The sequence below is a fragment of the Manacus candei genome, unplaced genomic scaffold (assembly GCF_025592945.1).
Source record: "Manacus candei isolate 608988 ecotype Guabito, Panama unplaced genomic scaffold, ASM2559294v1 h1tg000040l, whole genome shotgun sequence".
NCBI lineage: Eukaryota > Metazoa > Chordata > Aves > Passeriformes > Pipridae > Manacus > Manacus candei.
Window position 1 is genome coordinate 58799 of NW_026138088.1, and position 19875 is coordinate 78673.

Below are 19875 nucleotides of genomic sequence, written 5' to 3' on the forward strand. Positions count from 1 at the left end.
TGTCCCAGGGCAGGAAATGGGTTCCTTTTTTTCCCCCTAAATGCAGAGTTTCCAGCTGGACAGCTCCCAATCCCGGCAGCACAGGCTGGGGGGGGGATGCTCCTGGATGCTCCTGGATGGAAGGCACTGCCAGGAGGTGGCAAAACCTCCTGGCACCTCTCCTGTTTCAATCCCTGGGCAGTGGCTCTCCCTGGAATCACACACATGGTGCAAGGAGCAGCTGGGGATGCTCTGGAAGGTGCCCAGGCAGAGAGTTCAGGCAAGAACATCCACAAAGTCAATTGGTAAAACTTCCTTTTCCAGCTCTGTTTGTCCTGCCCACAACCCAATTCTCCCAGCTGGGTTCATCTGGTGTCCTGCACATGCAGCTCCTCACCTGAAGCACTTGTGAAAGCTGAGAATTCCACACAAGAAGCAATTTTTGGGCCAGCAGGTCTGAGGCTGCTCCAGGGAAATGCTGGATTTCTGAGCTCCTCACCCTGAACTGGAAGTTCCTCAAAGAAAAAGGGAAACTCTGAATCAGTATTAAAATAGGGAAAACTTTGAATCATTATTAAAATAGGATTAATATGAATGTGAGTTCTTAATCAGTGGCCCATAAACTGCCCTTCTTCCCCAGGGGTGATTTCTCTTCTCTTTTTACCTTTTATCTTTTTATCGGGGGGAAAGTATGGAAGAGAGAAGAGATTTCTTTTGGCTCTGCAACCCACCTGTGACAGAAAAAATTGTCCCCTGAGCCCCAGCCTGGGGGTTCAACCACTTGTAACCCCTGGTTATGGGTTATAAAGAGATTATGGGCTACCAAAGAGATCCCTGTGGCTTCCAGAGTGGAGACAAACCCCTGGCACAGCTGGACCTGAGGGCGCAGGGAGGTGTCAGAGCTTGGCCCAAGCACCCAGAAGGTTCCTCTCCGGAACTGCTGCTGGGTTTTCCACCACAGGCAAAAAATTTCCTTCCTTTGGAGGAATTCATTTTCCTGGGCACATTCATTAAGGGCTCCATAATGAAAAGCACTGTGGATTTATCAGCGTGGCCTTGGGGAAGACACCTCAGAGGAAAACACCATTTTTCCTCTCTCTCTTGGAGGATCTTACACTTTTATTCCTCCCAGATCCACACAAGGCAAGGGCCAGACCTGTGATGGAGAAAAAAAACACCTTCCCCCTCCCTTCCAGGAGGCTTTCATCCAACAAGATGGGCTGTAAATCACCCTCGTTCCCACAAGCAGCTCTGAGTTTTATGTTCTGGGCTGAGGAGATAAACTCCCACCACGGAGTGTTTGTAGCATTTATTTCCTCCCCTCTCCCCCCACACAAGCACCTTGGCACGACAAATAAGAGGGTGTAATTCTCTGGGAGGTGTGTTTTATGGGCAGCAATGCATTTTCCTGTCCCAGCTCTCCAGCAGGGTGCAGCTCTGCAGTTGATCCCAGGTTTTGGGCAGAGCATTCCCTGGCAGACTCGCCACTATTTTTCAATTCCCTGCCCTAACACGGGATGATTAAGGGAAGTCCTCCTTCCTTGCTGCTGTAATCTCCCCCCTCTGCCATGTAATTGTTGCCTAATTTATTTCTGCACAAGTGGGGCTGTTTCTCCTGCCTCCCAAGAGGTTTATATTTTCTTTCTGCCTTTCCTGACCGTGTCCCAAGGGGAAGGTTCAGGGAGAAGCTCTGTTTGTCTCTCAGTCCTGGTGAAGTTCAGTGTTCTCAGAGCTGGATGATGATGATGAAGGTCCCTTCCAACCCAGGCCATCCTATGATTCCATGAAACCTGGAGAATAAAGCCAATTTCTGCTGTGACCTGTAACTCTTTAAAGCCATTTCAAAGCCCAGACTGCCCAGGAGAGGAGGATATGGGGTAGATATCTCCAGTATCTGAGACACCCCCAAAATCCGAGGATATTCAGCCTTGGATTGAGGTTAATCAGCCTCTGAGTGATCTGTGCTTCCCACACTGCAGTGTTTTATTTCAAACAGACCCAGGGCCCAGCAGCCCCAGGGCCCTGCAGTTGTCAGCACCGTTTCAGTCGGATTTATTGGCTGTGTTGGGCTCTTTCAGCATCCTCCTGCAATCCCTGCTGCTGATAACTGGCGTTTAAGCAGCCAACATCATTGTCTTGACATCATTGGAATGCTACCCTGTGGTTAACAGGTCACAGGGCAGCTATTTTGCAGTGCAAACACGGGCCTGTCCTCCAGCCTGGGAGCTCACACGTGCCAGCTCCTGCAGACATGGCTCAGCAGCCCATCCCAAAGATATCAATGTTTGCTCTGCCTTCCACCTCATCCTCCCCCTCCCTTCCTGCTGGAACTGGTGTCCCTGACCCAGCCTGAGCTGGTTGTGGTTTGGCTTTGAGTCTCAGCAAGGCACAAGGACGAGAACAGAGGGATAAATACGTCAAAGAACAAGGGAAATATTAAAAAATGCTCGTGGCGAGGCGGGGGTGGGGCTCTGCTCCCAGGGAACAAGTGACAGGGGGTTAGTTGGGTATTAGGAATACATTTCTTCAAGGAAAGGGTTGTCCAGCCCTGGCACAGCTGCCCAGGGCAGTGGGGGAGCCACCAGGCCTGGAAATGTTCCAAAAACCTGTGGCTGTGGCACTTGAGGACGTGGTTTAGTGGTGAGCAGGGTGGTGGTGCTGGCTGCTGGTTGGACTTGATGATCTTAAAGCTGTTTGCCAACCTTGAAAATTCTGTGATTTATATGAAAAGGCTTGTTTTTTGTTTTTTTTTTGGCTCATGGGAGAGAAAGCATTAAAGACAAAGCCACTGCACTGAGCTCCAGAGGAGTGAACATTAACAAGGCTGCTTTCTGCTTTTATTTGGGAGCACAGCAGAGATGCATCATGGAGGGGAATCAGGGCTCTGGATTCTCCTGTGGTTTTTACTCACTCCCTGAATTGACTGGAGGATGCAGAGTGCAAGTGAGTGAAGGGCAGGCTGTGCACAGGCTGTAAATTGATGTGCTGGCACAGGTCTGGGTATAAATTCCCTCCTGTACTACAGGAGCAGGATAATATTCAACAGCAGCAGCTCCCTAACAAGTGAGATGGAGAACAGCAGCATATTACCCACCCAGCCTGGCTGATTGGTGCTGAATTCAGAAATAGCCTCATCCTCTCCCTTTGTGTTTTATGGCTGTGCTTATGTTTATGTTATTTCTGCTGTGTGATGGGAACTCCAGCTAGAAAAGGGAGGAGGGAGGGCCAGGGGTTGGCACTGGCCTGGGGACACGTGTAGGACATCAGCTGGGACTGAGCATAAAGGCAGAGGCAGATCAAGGCAAAGCATTTCAAACAGGGCCAGAAAAATGTTGCTGTGCTTGTACATGGAGAGATTCTGGTCTCAGGGGACAACAAATGGATATCTCAGCTTTCCTTAGGCTGCTGCTCCTCTGGCAACACCCAAGTGACACTGTCATAAATCTGCAGCAGTGACAACAGCAGAGCTGTGAGAACAACTCCTGGTAGGGGAGAACAACTCCTGTTTGTCCACGACTGGATCATTACTGACCCAGGCAGTTGGTTGCTGCTGGGACAAACTGGTCAAAGCCAAAGGTGGTGGGAGGGAAATATGATCTTAAATGGGAAAGTTAGAGAGCCCTTAAGCACCTAAATCACTTGTAACCACACAAGTGTGCCCCAGCAAAGCCAGTGGGGTGAAAAGTGGGACAGTGGCTGGAGAAAAGCAGTTCTGTGCCCTGAGCTCTGGATGACCCTGGTGGGGCAGGGAGGTGGCACCAGATGAGCCCCTGGGCCCCCTCCAACCTGACCTGCTCTGTGAGACAGGTTGGACAGATTTTTTAGATGATCTTGCTGCTCCCACAGTTTGGGAGGGACCCAAAGCTCAGGAAGAGAGAAATCCCAGCAGAGGAATAACTTCAGTGTGGGCAGAGGGGGAAGATGGACCAAATGTTTGGAGCTGCTGCTTGGGGAGCTCTCAGTGGTGCTCACAAGTGATTTTTGGCTGGGGCTGTTCCATGGGAACATGGAACACACCTCTGGTGCCACCCCAGAGGTGACAGTGCTTGAGGGACCTTGAGCAGGGCTGGCAGCTGTCCCATGCAATGAATGTCCAGCACATCCTATTATCCAGTGACTTTGCTTCCAGGCCTTAGTTAATATAAGAACAATTTATCTGTGCTTTATTCTGTCCTTGCAAATACAGGGTCATCTGCCCCTGTTAAAAGCAGGAGAGTGGAGATAAAGTCTATTAAGTCAAGGCCTTAAATCTAGAGAGAAGCCAAAGTGTGTCCCTGGCTGTCCCCTGAGAGGCCCCAACCTTTCAGCAGACATTAATTTAGTTGTTGGTTCTTTCATGTACTTGGCTCCAGGGATGTAAATTGTACCTGTACATTGAATTTGTAGCTCTACCTCCCTGATAGCCCCCAGACAGGAGCATAATTTCCCATTATTTATTGGTTTACAGCATCTTTCTCCTTTCCAAAGGCATTTTCCCAGCTGGAGACTGTGGCTCTGGGATCAGAGCAGTTTGGGATGGGAGCTGCTGGTTGGGTTGGAGCTGCAGGGACCATGGAGGAAGGCTATTTAAAGTTAATTTTCCCACAGCACAACAGCATAGCTCTTTAATTCCTGAATACACTCAAGTCCTTGGGTTTGCATCCCACAAAAGGGGTGGGGTGATGCTCTTGTCCCAATTTTGGGGTCATAACTTGAAGATGACACAGATGGCACATAATGAGCCAGTGCAAAGGAATCTGTCAGACTGGGAAAAAAGGGCTGGGCCTTTCTAATACACAGAGAAGGTCCCCAGTTTCCTCTGGAATAAGGAATTGCTGCATTTTCACCACTGACCTGAGTGCAGAGCTAAGCAGCTCATTTCTGTCAACAGGAAGCCACGAGAAAACAGAGGCAGGAAGACAAAAAGAGACAACAAACCACTGCTGTAGTTAAAAAAAAACATAGAAAAAAGACTGAGAAAAGTGTCTGCTGCCCTTGGTGTCGTGCCACGTTGGCAGCAGCCTCTGACAGGATTCAGGAAGGTATGAGATAAAGATTGCAGGAGAAATGAATCCCAGTCAAGACAGGGAATTTTAACCCAGCCTGGAGCTATCCACTGCAAAAGCCTTCAAACATAACCTGCCCGTGACCTTGAAAATGATTTTTTTCCCCTGTTGGAAAATAAAATTCAGAAGGGAAGAAAGGAGGAAATGGGTAGAAAAAAAGCACTGCAGGCTTTAAATGCAGACATTACCAAGCACAGCCCAGCTAAAGTTTTCTCAATCCCTCACCACTTCCTTATGGAAAACCTTTTCTGTTCCTCCACCTCGTCTGGATTTGGGAGCGTGGCTGATGGGGGAGAAGGGAGATGGAGCAGCAAGGCTGGCAATCCTTGGCAGAGGCAGGAAGGAATGCAGGCCCGGGATGAGGGGATGCAGATCCATCCTCTGCATTCCTTGCCAACACCTCAGAGCCAAAACCAGCACCTGTTTCCTTCCCAGCTGGTGGGCAGGAAGGACCCGAGCCCGGGAGTGGGGCCACTGCAAAGTTTCCTGGGAAAGGCTCTGGTTTGGGTTGGAGAAGCCCAGCCACGGATGGCAGAGCAGCACCAGCCACTCTGGAGCACCACGGAGAGCAGAGCTGGCCCAGAGCCCACAGGGCCTGCCTGGAAGAGCTGAGAGGACAAACTCAAGCCCAGAGTGTGGGAGGGGAATGCCAGGCATTTGAGCTGCCACCTCCCTCCCTGCTGGCTCACCTGGGTGACACATCCAGAGGAGCTGTGCCACCTGGGTTTCACTGCAGATAAAATCTGGGCAGGGGCCCTGTAGTGTCACAGCTTTGGGAGCTTCCTGGTGGCCACAGAGATGATGCCACAGCCCTCTTGTGTCAGTGCTGGTGGCCTCTCAGCTGCTGCTCTCTGCACGGGAAGGTGTTCAAGCCCCTCACCTCCATCACCAGTCAGGACCAGATTTTGGGGCAGGGAAGTACCTGAGAAGCCTTCCCAAACAGAGTTTGGCTCGGGATAGCAGGGGGATTCCTGCCATGATTGCTGAAGGGAAGAGAAGGTGCAAACATGCCACACTTAAGCCAACTTCTGTGCCTTATTCCATGAGCAATCCATTCACCATGGTCAATTCATCCCCTTCCCATCTCCAGCCTGGCACCCATCTGACTTTCCAGGTGACAGATGGGCCATTGTCCATCCTGAGACCAGACTCTGCTCCAGCACTGGCAGCTCCTGCTGTTCTGCCAGCCTTCCCAGCTCTCCACTGCCATGTCAACACCAGGATTGCTGATCCCCACCACAGGAGGATGACTCAGGGCTCTGGGCCCCTTTGGGAATCTTTCACCCTCTTTGGACCTCTGCCACCTAAGGACCAACTGGATGACAGCAGCAGCCTGCCAGGAGGAACAGGAAGGCAGTTTCCCATCCTCTGAAGTTAATGAGCTGTAGAAAAAAAACCTTTTCAGACTTGTTTCAATTGTCCTCCAACACTGATGATCCAAGAGAATTCCTGCTGCTCTCCTCCTCTCTGACATCACCCTGACCACAAGCACAGGCAGTGGGAACCTTTCAAAGGGTGTCACAACTGGTCCTTCCCAGCCTTTTTAAAGTAACTGCACCAGTGCAGGGTGTGAGCTGCTGCCTCAGAGGTGCTGGGGGGACTCTACTCTGAGCTTGGTTGGCAGGACCTTCCCCTTGAAGGAACACTGCTTTGGATTGCTCTTATTCCTTCTCCTTGAAGGAACACTGCTTTGAATTGCTCTTATTCCTTCTCACTGAAGGAACACTGCTTTGGATTGCTCTTATTCCTTCTCCTTTAAGGAACACTGCTTTGGATTGCTCTTATTCCTTCTCCTTTAAGGAACACTGCTTTGGATTGCTCTTATTCCTTCTCCTTTAAGGAACACTGCTTTGGATTGCTCTTATTCCTTCTCCTTTAAGGAACACTGCTTTGGATTGCTCTTATTCCTTCTCACTGAATGAAACACTGCTTTGGATTGTTCTTGTGTCTTCTCCTTGAAGGAACACTCCTTAGGATTGTTCTTGCTCCTTCTCCTCCAAGGATTGTTCTTGTTGCAGCCCACACAAGAAGTGTGTGTGAAGTTAGAGCTTCACTACCTTGTCGTGTCCATTTGGGGCAAATAAATGATTGGGAGTAAGTCTGATCCCTTTTGGTTTTCCATCAGGATAGTTCCCTCCTCTCTGCTGTGTGCTGGTGAGCAGCCCCCTCTCCTCCCTGACGTTGGTGAGCAGTGCAATGGTGGGGAAATGCCAATTTACAGCCAGACTTGCTCTTTTTTAACAGGTCCAGGCAGAGCAGCTTCTGCTCCTGGCAGGAACAGCCAAACACCCCCTCAGCAAATGCTAGAGGCAGTAGGCAGCCAACCAACCTCTCCTCTGCCTCCAGAAGGTTCAGCTGTTCTGCAGCTTGAGGGAGGTGCTGCCTGAGGAGGGGAAGGGCAGAGTGTGGGTAAGGAATCTCCAGGAGCAGGGAAGTCGTGCTGGGTGTGACATTCCCCCCCCTGACACGTCCCAGGGACAGGCCTGTCCTTGATTTGCCAGCCCAGAGCTCTGTGGTGGTGTCAAAGCACCGGCAAGTTCAGCCTGAGCCTTTGGAATGTTGTTTTCCGTGGAGGGAAAGGGGGAGGTGAGGTAGGAGAGATGGAAGGGAAGCAAAGCTCTTTGTGGTGAAGGGAAAGGAGATCACAACCTTTTAAATGTGGATAACCCCCTGACCCAGGCAGAAGGGGATGTTGGCATGGGAGGAGCAAGGATTCTGTGAGTGTCATGTGTTTCCTTTCTCCACAGCTGCCACTGGATGGGAGTAACATGAACCACCAAAGCCCACAGCTCAGTGGTGTGGCCATGCAGGGAGGAGGAGGAGGAGCATTGAACCAGGTACTTGGCACCACCCCAAGCTTGGACCAGCCATCCCAAAGAGGGATGTCACTCCCTGTGGCTGTCTCTACCATAGGCCTTGCCCAGGAGGTGCCACCCACTCAGTCAGTACCTGTGAGAAGAGGACAGTGGTTCAGGAGTGGCTGCAGGAGGAGGAGAGCACCCCCAGCACTGAATCCCTCACGGCCCTGTGAAGAATCAGTTCACAGCCTGTGCTTTGAGGAGAGAACCTTAGACCCAGTTTTGGATGGCAGACAGCACTTGGATGGCATCTTTCCCTATCCCCTGAAAGAGTTTTCACCTCCAGGTTAAGAGACACCTCAAAAAGCACAGTGTCAAAAGCAAGGCCTCCTCCACCAGCTCGCAGAAGACCCGGCTGCTGCACAACCCGCTGAGATCAGCACCTCAAAACTCCTCAGACACACTCCCTCAGCACCATCTTCTCTGGCCCACGTGGCCCTGGAGTTGCAGCCCCTGCAATCCTCCCGGGCTCCTCATCCCATGGCTCTGGGGGGATCCCTGGTGGTTGTGCCCGGGGGTGATGGTGTGTGCAGGGAGGAGCTGCTCCCCCAGGGGCCATCTCTAGGTGGTGGGATCTGGCTGGTGGCTGCAAGGGCTGGCTGATGGTTGCAGGGGTGCCTGGTTCTGCTCCAGGTTCTCCAGGTCAGGCTGTCCCCTCCCCCTGGTCCTGTCTGAGCTGCAGAATGAGCTCCCAGAGGTGGCTGGGTCTCCTCTGGAGAGCTGTCAGGGCACATCTGCTTCCCTTTCTGCTCACACCTTGGGATGGGCTAAAAGGGAGTGATTTGGCTTCCCCTGAGATGTGGAATATTTATCCAGGTCTTTTGCAAATGAACCTGGCAGTGAATGAACACTGATGGCAGCTGCAGAGGACTTCATGGAAAATTCTCTCTCCTGGGAGCAGGTGCCTCTTCAGGTCCAGAAGCTGTCCCTTCAGGAGTCTTGGGAATGTCCCTCCAACTGCCAGATGCAGAACCTAAGGATCTGCAGGATCTTTGACACCAGGATGGGGAAAAAAATGAGGATATTTGCCCTTATCACCTGATGTTCTAGGAAGCTGTGGAAATCAGGAGCGTGGTTGTGTTTCCCCAAGATAACAGAATGGTTTGGGTTGGAAAGGACATTAAAGACCACCCATTTCACTCCTCTGCCATGGGCAGGGACACCTTCCACCAGCCCAGGTTGCTCCAAGCCCCGTCCAACCTGGCCTTGGACACTTGCAGGGATCCAGGGGCAGCCACAGCTTCTCTGGGCAACCTGTGCCAGGGCCTCCCCACCCTCACAGGGAAAGGATTCCTTCCTAACACCCAATAATTCTGCTGCAGAGAACAGACATTTCCCAAGCTGGTGTTTGTCAGGGGGGTGTTAGAGGAGCTGGTGCAGACTCTGAAGCCCATCACGACCCACCCCAGAAGACACAGATCTCAGGGGGTTGTTTTCCCTCCAGAGTTGCTTCCCGTGGATCCAACCAGCCAGGCCAACCTTCACATGGAGCCAGGCCAAGGACTCCACTTGCTGGAAGGTGCTGCAGAGATTTCATGTTCCCAGGGAGAGGGAGACTTCATCCAAATATTCTGTGCCAGCTTTGGGAAGAGCAAGACCCTGCTCTGCTTTCCATCCGGATTATTTTAGGAACTACACAGAACTCACAGCAAAAAGGATGTCCTGCCCTGGCAGTGGGGCTTTGGATTAGCTGGGAAATGAGCCAAAAAGAGCCAGAGGCTCTTGCTACCAAGGCCTGCTTCCCAATTTGGGAACAGCACCCCTTGCTGTGCAGGGACAACGTGGGACAGGCCAGGCTGCAGGGAAGGGTCACCCCCACATTCCCCAGATAAAGCCACAGGTGTCGTGGTTTGGGAGCCCCAAAAATCCAATTTCCAAGCCCAAGCCCCCCTCCCACAACTCCCCCCAGTGTGAGAGGGGTTTTCCAGACACAGCACAAGACTCAATATGGGGGGGGAAGGGAATTATATCACAATTATTACACAAATAAACATTATAATACATTAGATACACAATCCTAACTATCTCTCCCATGGTAAAGCAATATTCACATGGGATCAAATCTCTTTTCCCTCCAAGAAAAGTGCAGAAGGGCAGAAGGAAAGATCCTTTCCACGTTCAGGGCAGCAGTGTCTCTCCTCTCCAATGCATTGGAGTTGTTGTAGCTGGATCTCTCTCCATTACAACAGGTCCTGGGATTTGCCATTCCCTGGATAAAGCCAGAGGTCCTGGCATTCCCAGGTTATGCTGTGCCAGCCCCAGGAGCTGTCTGGGCTGGGGGGCTGCCATCCTGCACAGCTTCCCTTGGCAAAGCTCCACCAGCAGGGCTGGCTCAGGGGTTTCCAGCTCAATTTAGTTTTTTCTCTGGTTTCTTGGGATTTGGGTCTTGTTATTCGGGAAAGGTTGTCTTTAGAAAATAAGTGTTAAAAGGAAGAATATTCTATTTGCCTTTGTATATGTGATGCCAAATGAGCCTTTTTGTTTTATTTTTTAACCCTTTTTTTTTATTTCAAGCTCAGAATAAAGTGTCTCAACCCAAAATGTTCCATCTCAGAGAATTCTCTCTCCCATTTTTTATTCCCAGTTTTATTTTAATTTCAGTTTGATTCATTCAAGCTTTGCTGGCAAAAAGCTGGGTTATTTCAGAGAGGGGGTGGTGAGGATTTATAAGATCAAATGTGGCAGCTCTGAAGGCTCAGGTAACCTTATCCCAGCTCACCTGATCCCCTTTTCCCAGGGGCTGAAATTCCCTTTCAACCCACACTGAGCTGAGCAAAGAAGCCTTTGGATAGTTGGACTCGAGAGGAAAAGGGGGGGAAAAATGTTCTTCATATTATTGAATTGAAACAATAATTAAAAAAACCACTTTAGCAATGAATTGGACAAATATCTTACAATCCCAGCATTTCTTGAGCGATTTTTCAGCTAATAAGTCCAACTGGAGGAGGTTTTGAAATGAAACATCACTTCAAATGGAAAATAATCAAAGCTTGTTTGTTCTCCAAGTGCCAGATTGACACAAACATAAAAAAAAAAAAACCCAACCTAAAATGTTTGTGTTCTGATCTTTTTTCCAATTAACAGCTTGAATTTACAACATGTATTAGTAGCAAACTGGAAAAAATTATTCTGTCTCCCTTTCTCCAGACTAACTGAGCTTTGCCTCCTCTTTGTCAAGCCTTATTCTCCTGCCAAAATTCAAACACAGCCCAGGCTCAGTGTTAAAAAGTAATGAAAAGGAAGGAGCACCCAATATCTGCTGTTTGCTCTGATGAAGTGAGGCAGTTGCTTTGCACATGAAACTCAGCCTGACAAACTTAAAAATAGCATTTTTCCCCCTGAGATTTGCCTCCAAAGGAATATTTCACCCGAGGATGTGGCACTGAGATAACAGAGACCCCCTTCTCCACCTCCTTGGGGGCTTTGGGGCTACAGGAATTGGGAGGTGTTTTGGGAAGCAGCACCCTGCATCCCCCTCATCCCAAATTTTTGTGGTGGGGGAGGCAAAGATGAGAGGAGGGCACAGGGAAACCCCTTCCAGGCTGATCCCAGCTGGAGGAGTCTGTGCCAGATCCAACAGGGCTGGTTCAGACTTCAAGACTTCTGGATATCTCAAATTAAGGAAGGACCCCCCACCCTCAGCTCCTCTGCTCCCATCTGGTTTTGTGCAGATAAAGGCAATGCTTTATTTTCCAGAGAGGGGGTGAAGATAAATCCAACCTCCAAGTGCACGGGAGGGAAGAGTGAAGGGGGAGAGGGATGAGTTTTCCTTGTCCTTGGGGGACAGCAGGAGAATCAGTGGCTTTAATTGTAGGAATTTAAATTAAAGCAGCAAAGTTTGGGGCAGAGCAAGCGGCACCCAGCCCATGGGATCCTGCACAAGTCACCCCCCACTCATCATTTGGGGCACATCTGCAGGATAACACATCCCTGCCACGAGTTGGGCAGGATAACACATCCCTGCCATGAACTGGGCAGGATAACACATCCCTTCCATGAGCTGGGCAGGATAACACATCCCTGCCATGAGCTGGGCAGGATAACACATCCATTCCATGAGCTGGGCAGGATAACACACCCCTGCCATGAGCTGGGCAGGATAACACATCCCTGCCATGAGTTGGGCAGGATAACACATCCCTGCCATGAGTTGGGCAGGATAACACATCCCTGCCATGAGCTGGGCAGGATAACACATCCCTTCCATGAACTTGGATGTGGGAGAGCTCAGAGCTGGGCCAGGCTCCAGCACATGGCTGGAGGGAATCCTCAGCTGGAGGCAGCTGGTTTAGTTGGCAAATAACAGCCATTTCCACCTCTGGAGGTGAACAGGAGCTGCCCTGCCCTGCTGAGGGTCTGTGCTGTCACCACAGTGCCATTTGTGAGCAGGAGGTGCTGAGTGTGAGCAGGCAGTGCCTCCCATGGGGGTTGAGCAGCCCAGCTCTGAAGTTGTTCAATGTTTCACACCCTGTGGTTCATTCCCAGTGGAAAGCCTCTTCCAAGAGCTATTCCCACCTCTGGAGGTGAACAGGAGCTGCTCTGCCCTGCTGAGGGTCTGTGCTGTCTGTGCAATCAGTGCCTCTGGTGGGTGTTGAGCAGCTCTGAAGGAGTTCAGTGTTTCATACCAAAGCCCTGGGCTGCTCTTTCATTCCTGTTTCCCCCTCCAGTGCAAAGCCTGTTTGTGAAATCACATTTTGGGTATTGACAGAACGTTTCTTTTCCTCCTTAACACGCCGAGATCCGGGAGGGAAGAATTAATCCTGCGTGTAAGTCACAAGTTTGGCACGGGAGCCACCCAGCCAAGCTTGGGCTCCAAGTGCCTTTCTCAGCACTAGTCCTTGAGCTGGAGAGCTGTGAGCTGGCAGCAGTGCCAGCTCTGAGCAGGCACAGGAAAGCTCTCTGGGTCTGATCCCTCTCCCTCCCTGCAGCAGGAACGGGCAGAGGCAGCGCTGAACTCCCCGCTCTGGTGCCTCTGGAAAGCTTGAAAGGGGAAGGACTGTTCAAGGAACTGCAAAACCTCATGTCTCAGAGTGCTGGGACTGTGGGCTTTGATCAACTTGCTCAGTCATCTCAGTAGGAAGGGTCTGCCAGAGCAGCAGTCAGAGAACACAGTCTTTGAAATGCTCCCATAAAACCAGCACAGGGGTGCAGAGAAAGTGCTTCTGGCCCCATCCTCACACTCACCTGTGGGAGCAGCTGAGCAGGGCCTTTTGCAGCCTTTAGTAGGTTTAATAGAGATTTATTTAATAGATTTAATGCCATCAATACCTTCAATCCCATCAGCAGCTGCTCCCTGTGGCAGCAGAGCACTGACACCCCACTGCAGAGCTGGGGGACCCCCGAGCCAGGACAGCCTGGGCCTCACACCTTGAGCTTCATTTCATCATGGCACGAGGATGCCAGCCCCCTTGGGTGGCAGGAGAGGGGATCTGGAGGATGCCAACCCCCCTTGGGTGGCAGGAGGGGGAATCCCGAGGATCCCAGCCACCTTTGGGTGGCAGGAGGGGGGATCCCAAGGATGCCAGTCCCTCTTGGGTGGCAGGAGGGGGAATCCCGAGGATCCCAGCCACCTTTGGGTGGCAGGAGGGGGGATCCCAAGGATCCCAGCCCCTCTGGTGCAGCTGAGCTGCTGCAGCAAAGCCCAACTGCAGCTGTCAGAGCTGCGTCAGAGGCAGAGCAGCCCCTCCATCAGAGCAGCCCCTCCATCAGAGCAGCCCCTCCATCAGAGCAGCCTCTCCATCAGAGCAGCCTCTCCATCAGAACAACCTCTCCATCCACAGGGAACTGTGTCTCAGTGGGGCCCGAGGGCAGCAGGAAGTCTTTAATCCCGAGGTTTGTGAGCTGGTGAATGCCCAGGCACTGCCCTGGGGGCTCTCTGGGGCTGTTCCTCACTGACCCCCGGGTCGGGGCAGCAGCTGAACACGGCTGAAGGGGTTTTGCTTTGCAGGGAAGAGCAGGAGCCTCCCTGTCCGTGTTCCATCATCTCTCTCCTGTGCTGTGAGGTTTGGAGGGCACAGGGAACACTCCCATGTCCTGCCCAGTGCCTGGGGGAGCCCCCCCACACTCCCAGAGTATGACACCAACTCATTTTTTTTTTTGGGAGCCTGGGAGGGTGGTTTGTGCTGGAGATTTTGGCTCATTTGTCAGGATAAATAAGCACAGAACCCTGAGCCAGGGAAGAGGCAGAAAGAAAGGAGAGAGTTCCATCCCTTCTGAGAGAGGGCAGGAGGAATAAGGGGTGTTTTCTCCTTTCTGAAGAGCAGGTTTCTCTAGCAGGACACTGACAGCAACCCTGGGATGTTGTGCCTGGCTTATCTAATCTGAGCCTTGAACCTGCCCCTTCCCAGTGTCCCTGAGCAGCAGGATTGTCACCACTTTGTGCAGAGCATCCAGAGCCAGGGCAGAGATCCTAAAACCCCCAAAAACTCAAGCTGGGGAAGACCCTGCTCCCAAACTCAACTCTAACCTAAGCCTGGCTTCCAGGAGCACTGCCCAGGGCAAGTCCCAGCTTTGGCTCCTCCACAGAAACACAATTTGCCCCTTCCAGAGACATCCTGTTGCCTCCAGGGTTATCCATGGCAGGGACAGACATTCCAGAGGGAAGCAAAAGGAAATTCTGTAATTATCAGCCAAGTCTAACAAAGCAGACACATCCAGGTTAATGAGCATCCCAATGGCCCACAGCTTACCTGAGCAGGTAGATATTTCCCCTGGAACTGAAAAGAAAAGCTATTTACTCAGCAAAAGTTCTTTTAGGGACTTTTAAAATGCAATTAAACTGCTAATGAGGCTGCTTAGTCCTTCCTACTTTTCTTTCAGTGTCTCCCCAGTGAGGCCCATCCATGATCCCAGAGAACATGAGATGAACAGGGGCAGATTTCACTCCTGCCAGGCAGCTGGTGGGGTTTGGGGGGCTCAGGGTTGACAAGAGGGTGCTGGCAGGACCTTTCTCTCCTGAGGCTCAGGGTTTCACCTGCAGGCTCTGATTTCTCTGCTCTTTCTCATATCCATGAATCCAGCTATAGCTGCTGATGTCCCAACTCTCCCTTGAGGTGAACTTCAATTTTTTTTCTAGTGTCTGTTTAAGATGCTCATTGTGGGTACCTGTAACTGTTCCTTCTGAGCTTCCCTCTCCCCTGAACTGCTGGGCAGTGCCTGTTTCTGCTCAAAGGCTAAAGAGATGGGTACAGAGCAGGACCTCTGCTGTCTAATCCCTTAAATCCCATGAGCCACGGAGCATTCCTGCCTTTCCAGAGGGAAAACCAACACCAGAATCACTTCCTTTAGCCTAAAAATCAGAGGCAGGATTTACAGCCACAAACTTTCTATTCCTCCTCCTTCCCCCAGAGGTGGCTCCTGCCCAGGTTTGGGGTTCAGCAGGAACATTTGGGGTTCAGCAGGAACATTTGGGGTTCAGCAGAGACATTTGGGGTTCAGCAGGAACGTTTGGGGTTCAGCAGGAACGTTTGGGGGTCAGCAGAGACATTTGGGGGTCAGCAGGAACATTTGGGGGTTCAGCAGGAATGTTGCAGTGGAATTACCTGGTTCTGCAGAGCTCTCAGGCTCCTGGGGATGTGACTGGGCTTGCAAAGTGTTTAAGCTCTTTAGGGGAAGTGCTTGTCATCCTTGGCTGGTTTACAGCTGTAAACACCATCGAGACAAAGGAGCTGCAGTTCTGTGCTCAGGCTGGACCTGCTCGTGGTGCTGGTTAAGAGTGAAGGGAATAAAAGCAGATTTCACTGTTTGCCTCTTCTTCCTCCCCTCTGACTGGCAGTGAAAGGCTTCACCATCTGCCACACCCACTGCTTTGATCCAGCACTGCCACCAAAGGGAGGGAAACACGGGACAGGCTTGAGGAGCCACCCCCAGGAAGGGCTGCAGATCCAACCACAGATCCCCTGGGATTTGCAGGAAAGCCTTTGGAAGCCCTGGGATAGGAACCACAGCAGCCTCTTGCCCCACATCTTGCAGCTTGAGAAGGAAAGGCAAAGATGGGGATGGATGAACTGGTCCCAGCTTTGTGCTGGAGGAGGGGAATGGAGACAAGGAGAGTTCAGGGAAGCTGCAAAGCTGCACCACGAGGGGAGCCCAGCTGGAAGGCAGATGGATCACTCTGGCTGATCACTTGATGCCATGTTCTTTCCAGTGTCCCCAGCATGTCAAGAGAAGGAATTTATTGATCACAGAATCCCAGACTGGTTTGGGTTGGAAGGGATGTTAAAGTGCCACCATCCAGTGCCACCCCCTGCCACGGGCAGGGACACCTTCCACCAGCTCAGGTGGCTCCAACCTGGCCTTGGACACTTCCAGGGATCCAGGGGCAGCCACAGCTTCTCTGGGCAACCTGTGCCAGGGCTTCCCCACCCTCCCAGCCAAGAATTCCTTCCCAATATCCCATCTGTCCCTGCCCTCTGGCAGTGGGAAGCCACCACTGCCCTGTGCTCTCTCCAAAATCACCAGCAAACCCCTGCAAAGGTCCCAGAGCTCAGGGATGTGTGAAAACAGGGCTGCCCACGTGGGGCTGAGCCAGGCAAAGTGACAGCAGAGGCAGGGAAGGACAGAGGAGGGACAGAGGAGCCAGAGGCAGCTGCTGAGGGAATCCCTGTGCTGAAAATCAGCAGATAATCAGCCCATCTCCCCGTGTGTGATGGCTCCCATCTCCTCAGCACTTCAGAGCCAGCAGATCTCTGCACTGCTATTGATTTTCTGTCTGGATCCTCGGGGAATGGTGCTCTCTGAAGATAAGGGCTTTCCCCTCGGGCTGCAGCTGAAGCAGAAGCTCCTCCTGCCCAGCATTTGCTGCAGAAAGAGGAATCGTGCAACCCCCTCCTTTTCTGGGCAGTTTGTGCCTCCCAGCAGTGCAGAGGGAAGGACTGATCCTGCCCTGAGCCTGGTGTTGCAGGACAGACAGTCCTGGGATTTGGGGAGCCTGAGCTGGCCTTGCAGGTTCCATCATTCCATCCCTGTCATAAATAAAAGTTACTCTGATTCAAAAGGAAGAAAAAGGACATGTTTCTTATTTACAGAGCTGGAAAAAAACGGGTTTGCTTCTATTTCATAGAAATCCTCCCTGTCCTGATGATGTAAAAAAGCCTTGACTTTGATGACTTGACATTTTTCTAATGGGGAAAAACTTGTTGTCAGAAGAATTGCACTCGTTTTGCTGCACTTCAGTGAGCCCTTGTCACTCCTGGTGAGTGTGTTTTACACTTGACAGGAGAAGGAGATCAAGGCACTGGTCAGTGCAGGAATACAGTCAACAGGAATCAGTAAAAAAACCACTGTCAACCCCCCCTTGCTCACACCCAGATCTGGTCACAGATCACTTTATGAAGCCCACAAAGCAACTTTTAACGGGTTCATAGCAAAAAAAAATTGGTTTTACTGCCTTTATTCCTCCCAATAAGAGGCCTTGAGTCACCTCCCCATGGGCTGGGAGCTGGAGGGGAAGGCTCAGTGTTGTGTGTTGGGTTTTTCACCCCAAAAATGCTGCCTGGGAGGCTCTGAGGGGGAAAGATTTAGGAAAGCTGGCAGGAGAAACACATCCCAGAGGGGAAGAGTCTGGAGAGTCAGTCCTAGGAGGAGCAGCTGAGGGAGCTGGGGGGGCTCAGCCTGGAGAAAAGGAGGCTCAGGGGGGACCTTCTGGCTCTGCAACCCCCTGACAGGAGGGGGGAGCCGGGGGGGGTCGGGCTCTGCTCCCAGGGAACAAGGGACAGGAGGAGAGGGAATCATCTCCAACTGCTCCAGGGGAGGCTCAGGTTGGACAGCAGGAGGAATTCCTTCCTGGAAAAGGTTGTTGAGCACTGACAGGGGCTGCCCAGGGAGGTTTGGAGTCCCCAGCCCTGGAGGTGTCCCAGGAAGGGCTGGATGTGACACTCAGTGCTCTGGGCTGGGGGACAAGGGGGGGATCAGCCACAACTTGGTCTCAATGACCTTGGAGATCTTTTCCAACCTCCCTGATTCTGGGATTCTGTGGAAAAGTCCTCACCCCTTTCCAACACAAACCTGTGTTTGCCAAACCTGCCCCTCACCTTTGCCTTTGTCTCTGCCTTGTCCTGCTGAGTTTCTGAAGCTCAGCTGCAAAGTGGGAACTTTGGTTTCACCCAGCATGATTCTTTACCTCCTGAGGATAAAACATGACCTGCTGAAATCAACGTGATTTAATGCAAAAAAAATAGAAATATTAATTAAGGACCCAAAGGTGCTCATCACCTTCTGCTGGAGGGACAGAGTGTGCAGAGCAACCAACAGCATTTGCTGGCTGGGCACTTAAATAGGCAGTTAAATACAGCCTTTGTATTCTAGAAATAGAACCATTGTAAAGAAATAAATTGGAACAACACTGGAAGGGGCTGCCCAGGGAGGTTTGGAGTCCCCATCCCTGGAGGTGTCCCAGGAAGGGCTGGATGTGGCACTCCGTGCTCTGGGCTGGGGGACATGGTGGGCATCAGTCATGGGCTGAACTTGATCATCTTGGAGGTCTTTTCCCACCTTAATGACTCTGATTTTAGGATTCTCTAACTGTGCATCACAGGAGTGCCTTGCTGTGGGATGTTTGTGCTGGGAGACAAACCCCATCCCTGGGGTGTTTGGAGAGGGAACAGGCAGGACCCTCCAGCAAAATGGGAGAGAACAGAAAAAAAAAGTGTAGAAACCACCTTGTCTTGAATGTTTCCTGAGGAAACACAGGGATGCCTCGGGGAGGGGCACATTAATGACATAATAAAGCAATATAGAAGGGACCCTGCAACAGGTGCTGCTCCAGCCCCACTCCCTGGGCTGTCCTGGCATTCAGCAGGGTCATCTCCTGTCATGCAAACAGCCTTTTCCTCCCCATTTTGGGATTTGCAACCTTGCTGTGGTTGGCAGGAGGAGTGGAGCAGTCAGGATAAAGCATGAGGTGATAGTCCTGGGCTATTTAAGTGGAAAAACCCCTCAGCCATCCTGCTTTTCTCCCAGCCCTAAATGCATTTTCTATCTCATGACTGAAAGCACAAATTGGGTTTAAACCTACCACCAGAATTACTCCTATCTCTGTGGCCTAAGCATGCCAGGAATAGCAAATTTGCACTCATCCTTTTGAATTCAGCTTTTTTCTGTTTGTTATTTTTTTTTTTTTTTTGGATTAGTGACTTGTTTGTGGATTCTCTCCTGAAGTGCTTGTGTGTATTTGCTAAATAATCTGGACAAACCTCAGCTTTGGCAGTGAGTGATCAGCTCCCCGTGCCAGGGAAAGGGGCTGCAAATGCACACTCCACATTCCCTGGCTGCCAGCTCCAGGGATTTCAGGATGGATCTTGCAAAACTGAGCAGCTTTCCCTCAAAGCCTCAGCCCCTCTGCTGAAATGGGAACCTGTCCACTGGTGTGAGGACAAAGCTCTGGGCCCTGAGCTGCACAGGGAAGGTTACAAGTGTGACTGAGAATGAAAGGGCTCCTCTTCCTTCCCTGAAATCTCCTCGCTTTTGATGCCAATTCTGTGCCCCCAAAGGCTCAAGGAGCTGCTCAGAGACAACCTTTCAGTCTTTAAGCAGCAAGGTATTTATTTAAGGCAAGGCTGGAGAGCAGCCAGCTCGTGCTGGACAAACTGCTCTGCCTTTTCAGGGAAGGGACAGGATTATATACAATTTCGAGTGATCACAACATTTTCACGTGCATATTCATATAATTGCAACATCTAGTTATAATATTCATTATAACTGGGCAGAGTCTGGGGCAGAGTTGTCTTTTTGGGGTGATGCTTGGTGGTCATTCCTGTTTCTTCAGCCTCAGGGGGTTGTGTTTTCACTCTTCTTCCTCGGCTGAACTTTTCAACTTTCTTGGTTTTTGCTGACTTTATGGTGAATTTTGCAAGACTTGTGGACTCCAGCCCCTATTTTGCTCCTTATCTTATTTCTGTAGGTGTGTGAGCATTCTTTTAGTGTGTGGTACCATCTCATCCCTAAGCTATGCTTTCTGTCTCTGGCTAAGCATTGCATTCTTCTGAGCAGGAATC

General features: G+C 51.2%; 1 protein-coding gene across 2 annotated transcripts in view; it reads left to right on the plus strand.

The window, feature by feature from the left end:
• Positions 1 to 19875, plus strand: part of LOC127474244 (acid-sensing ion channel 2-like) — a 162549-nt gene that overhangs the window by 21152 nt on the left and 121522 nt on the right. Inside the window, exon 2 of one of the 2 annotated variants that reach the window (XM_051794781.1) lies at positions 7772 to 10439. The exons of the other annotated variant lie outside the window; for it this stretch is intronic. Within the exon in view, the coding sequence (XP_051650741.1) occupies positions 7772 to 8173 (402 nt within the window). The 3' untranslated portion in view covers positions 8174 to 10439. Of the gene's footprint in view, positions 1 to 7771; positions 10440 to 19875 lie in introns of those variants that run through there. 2 annotated transcript variants of the gene reach the window in all.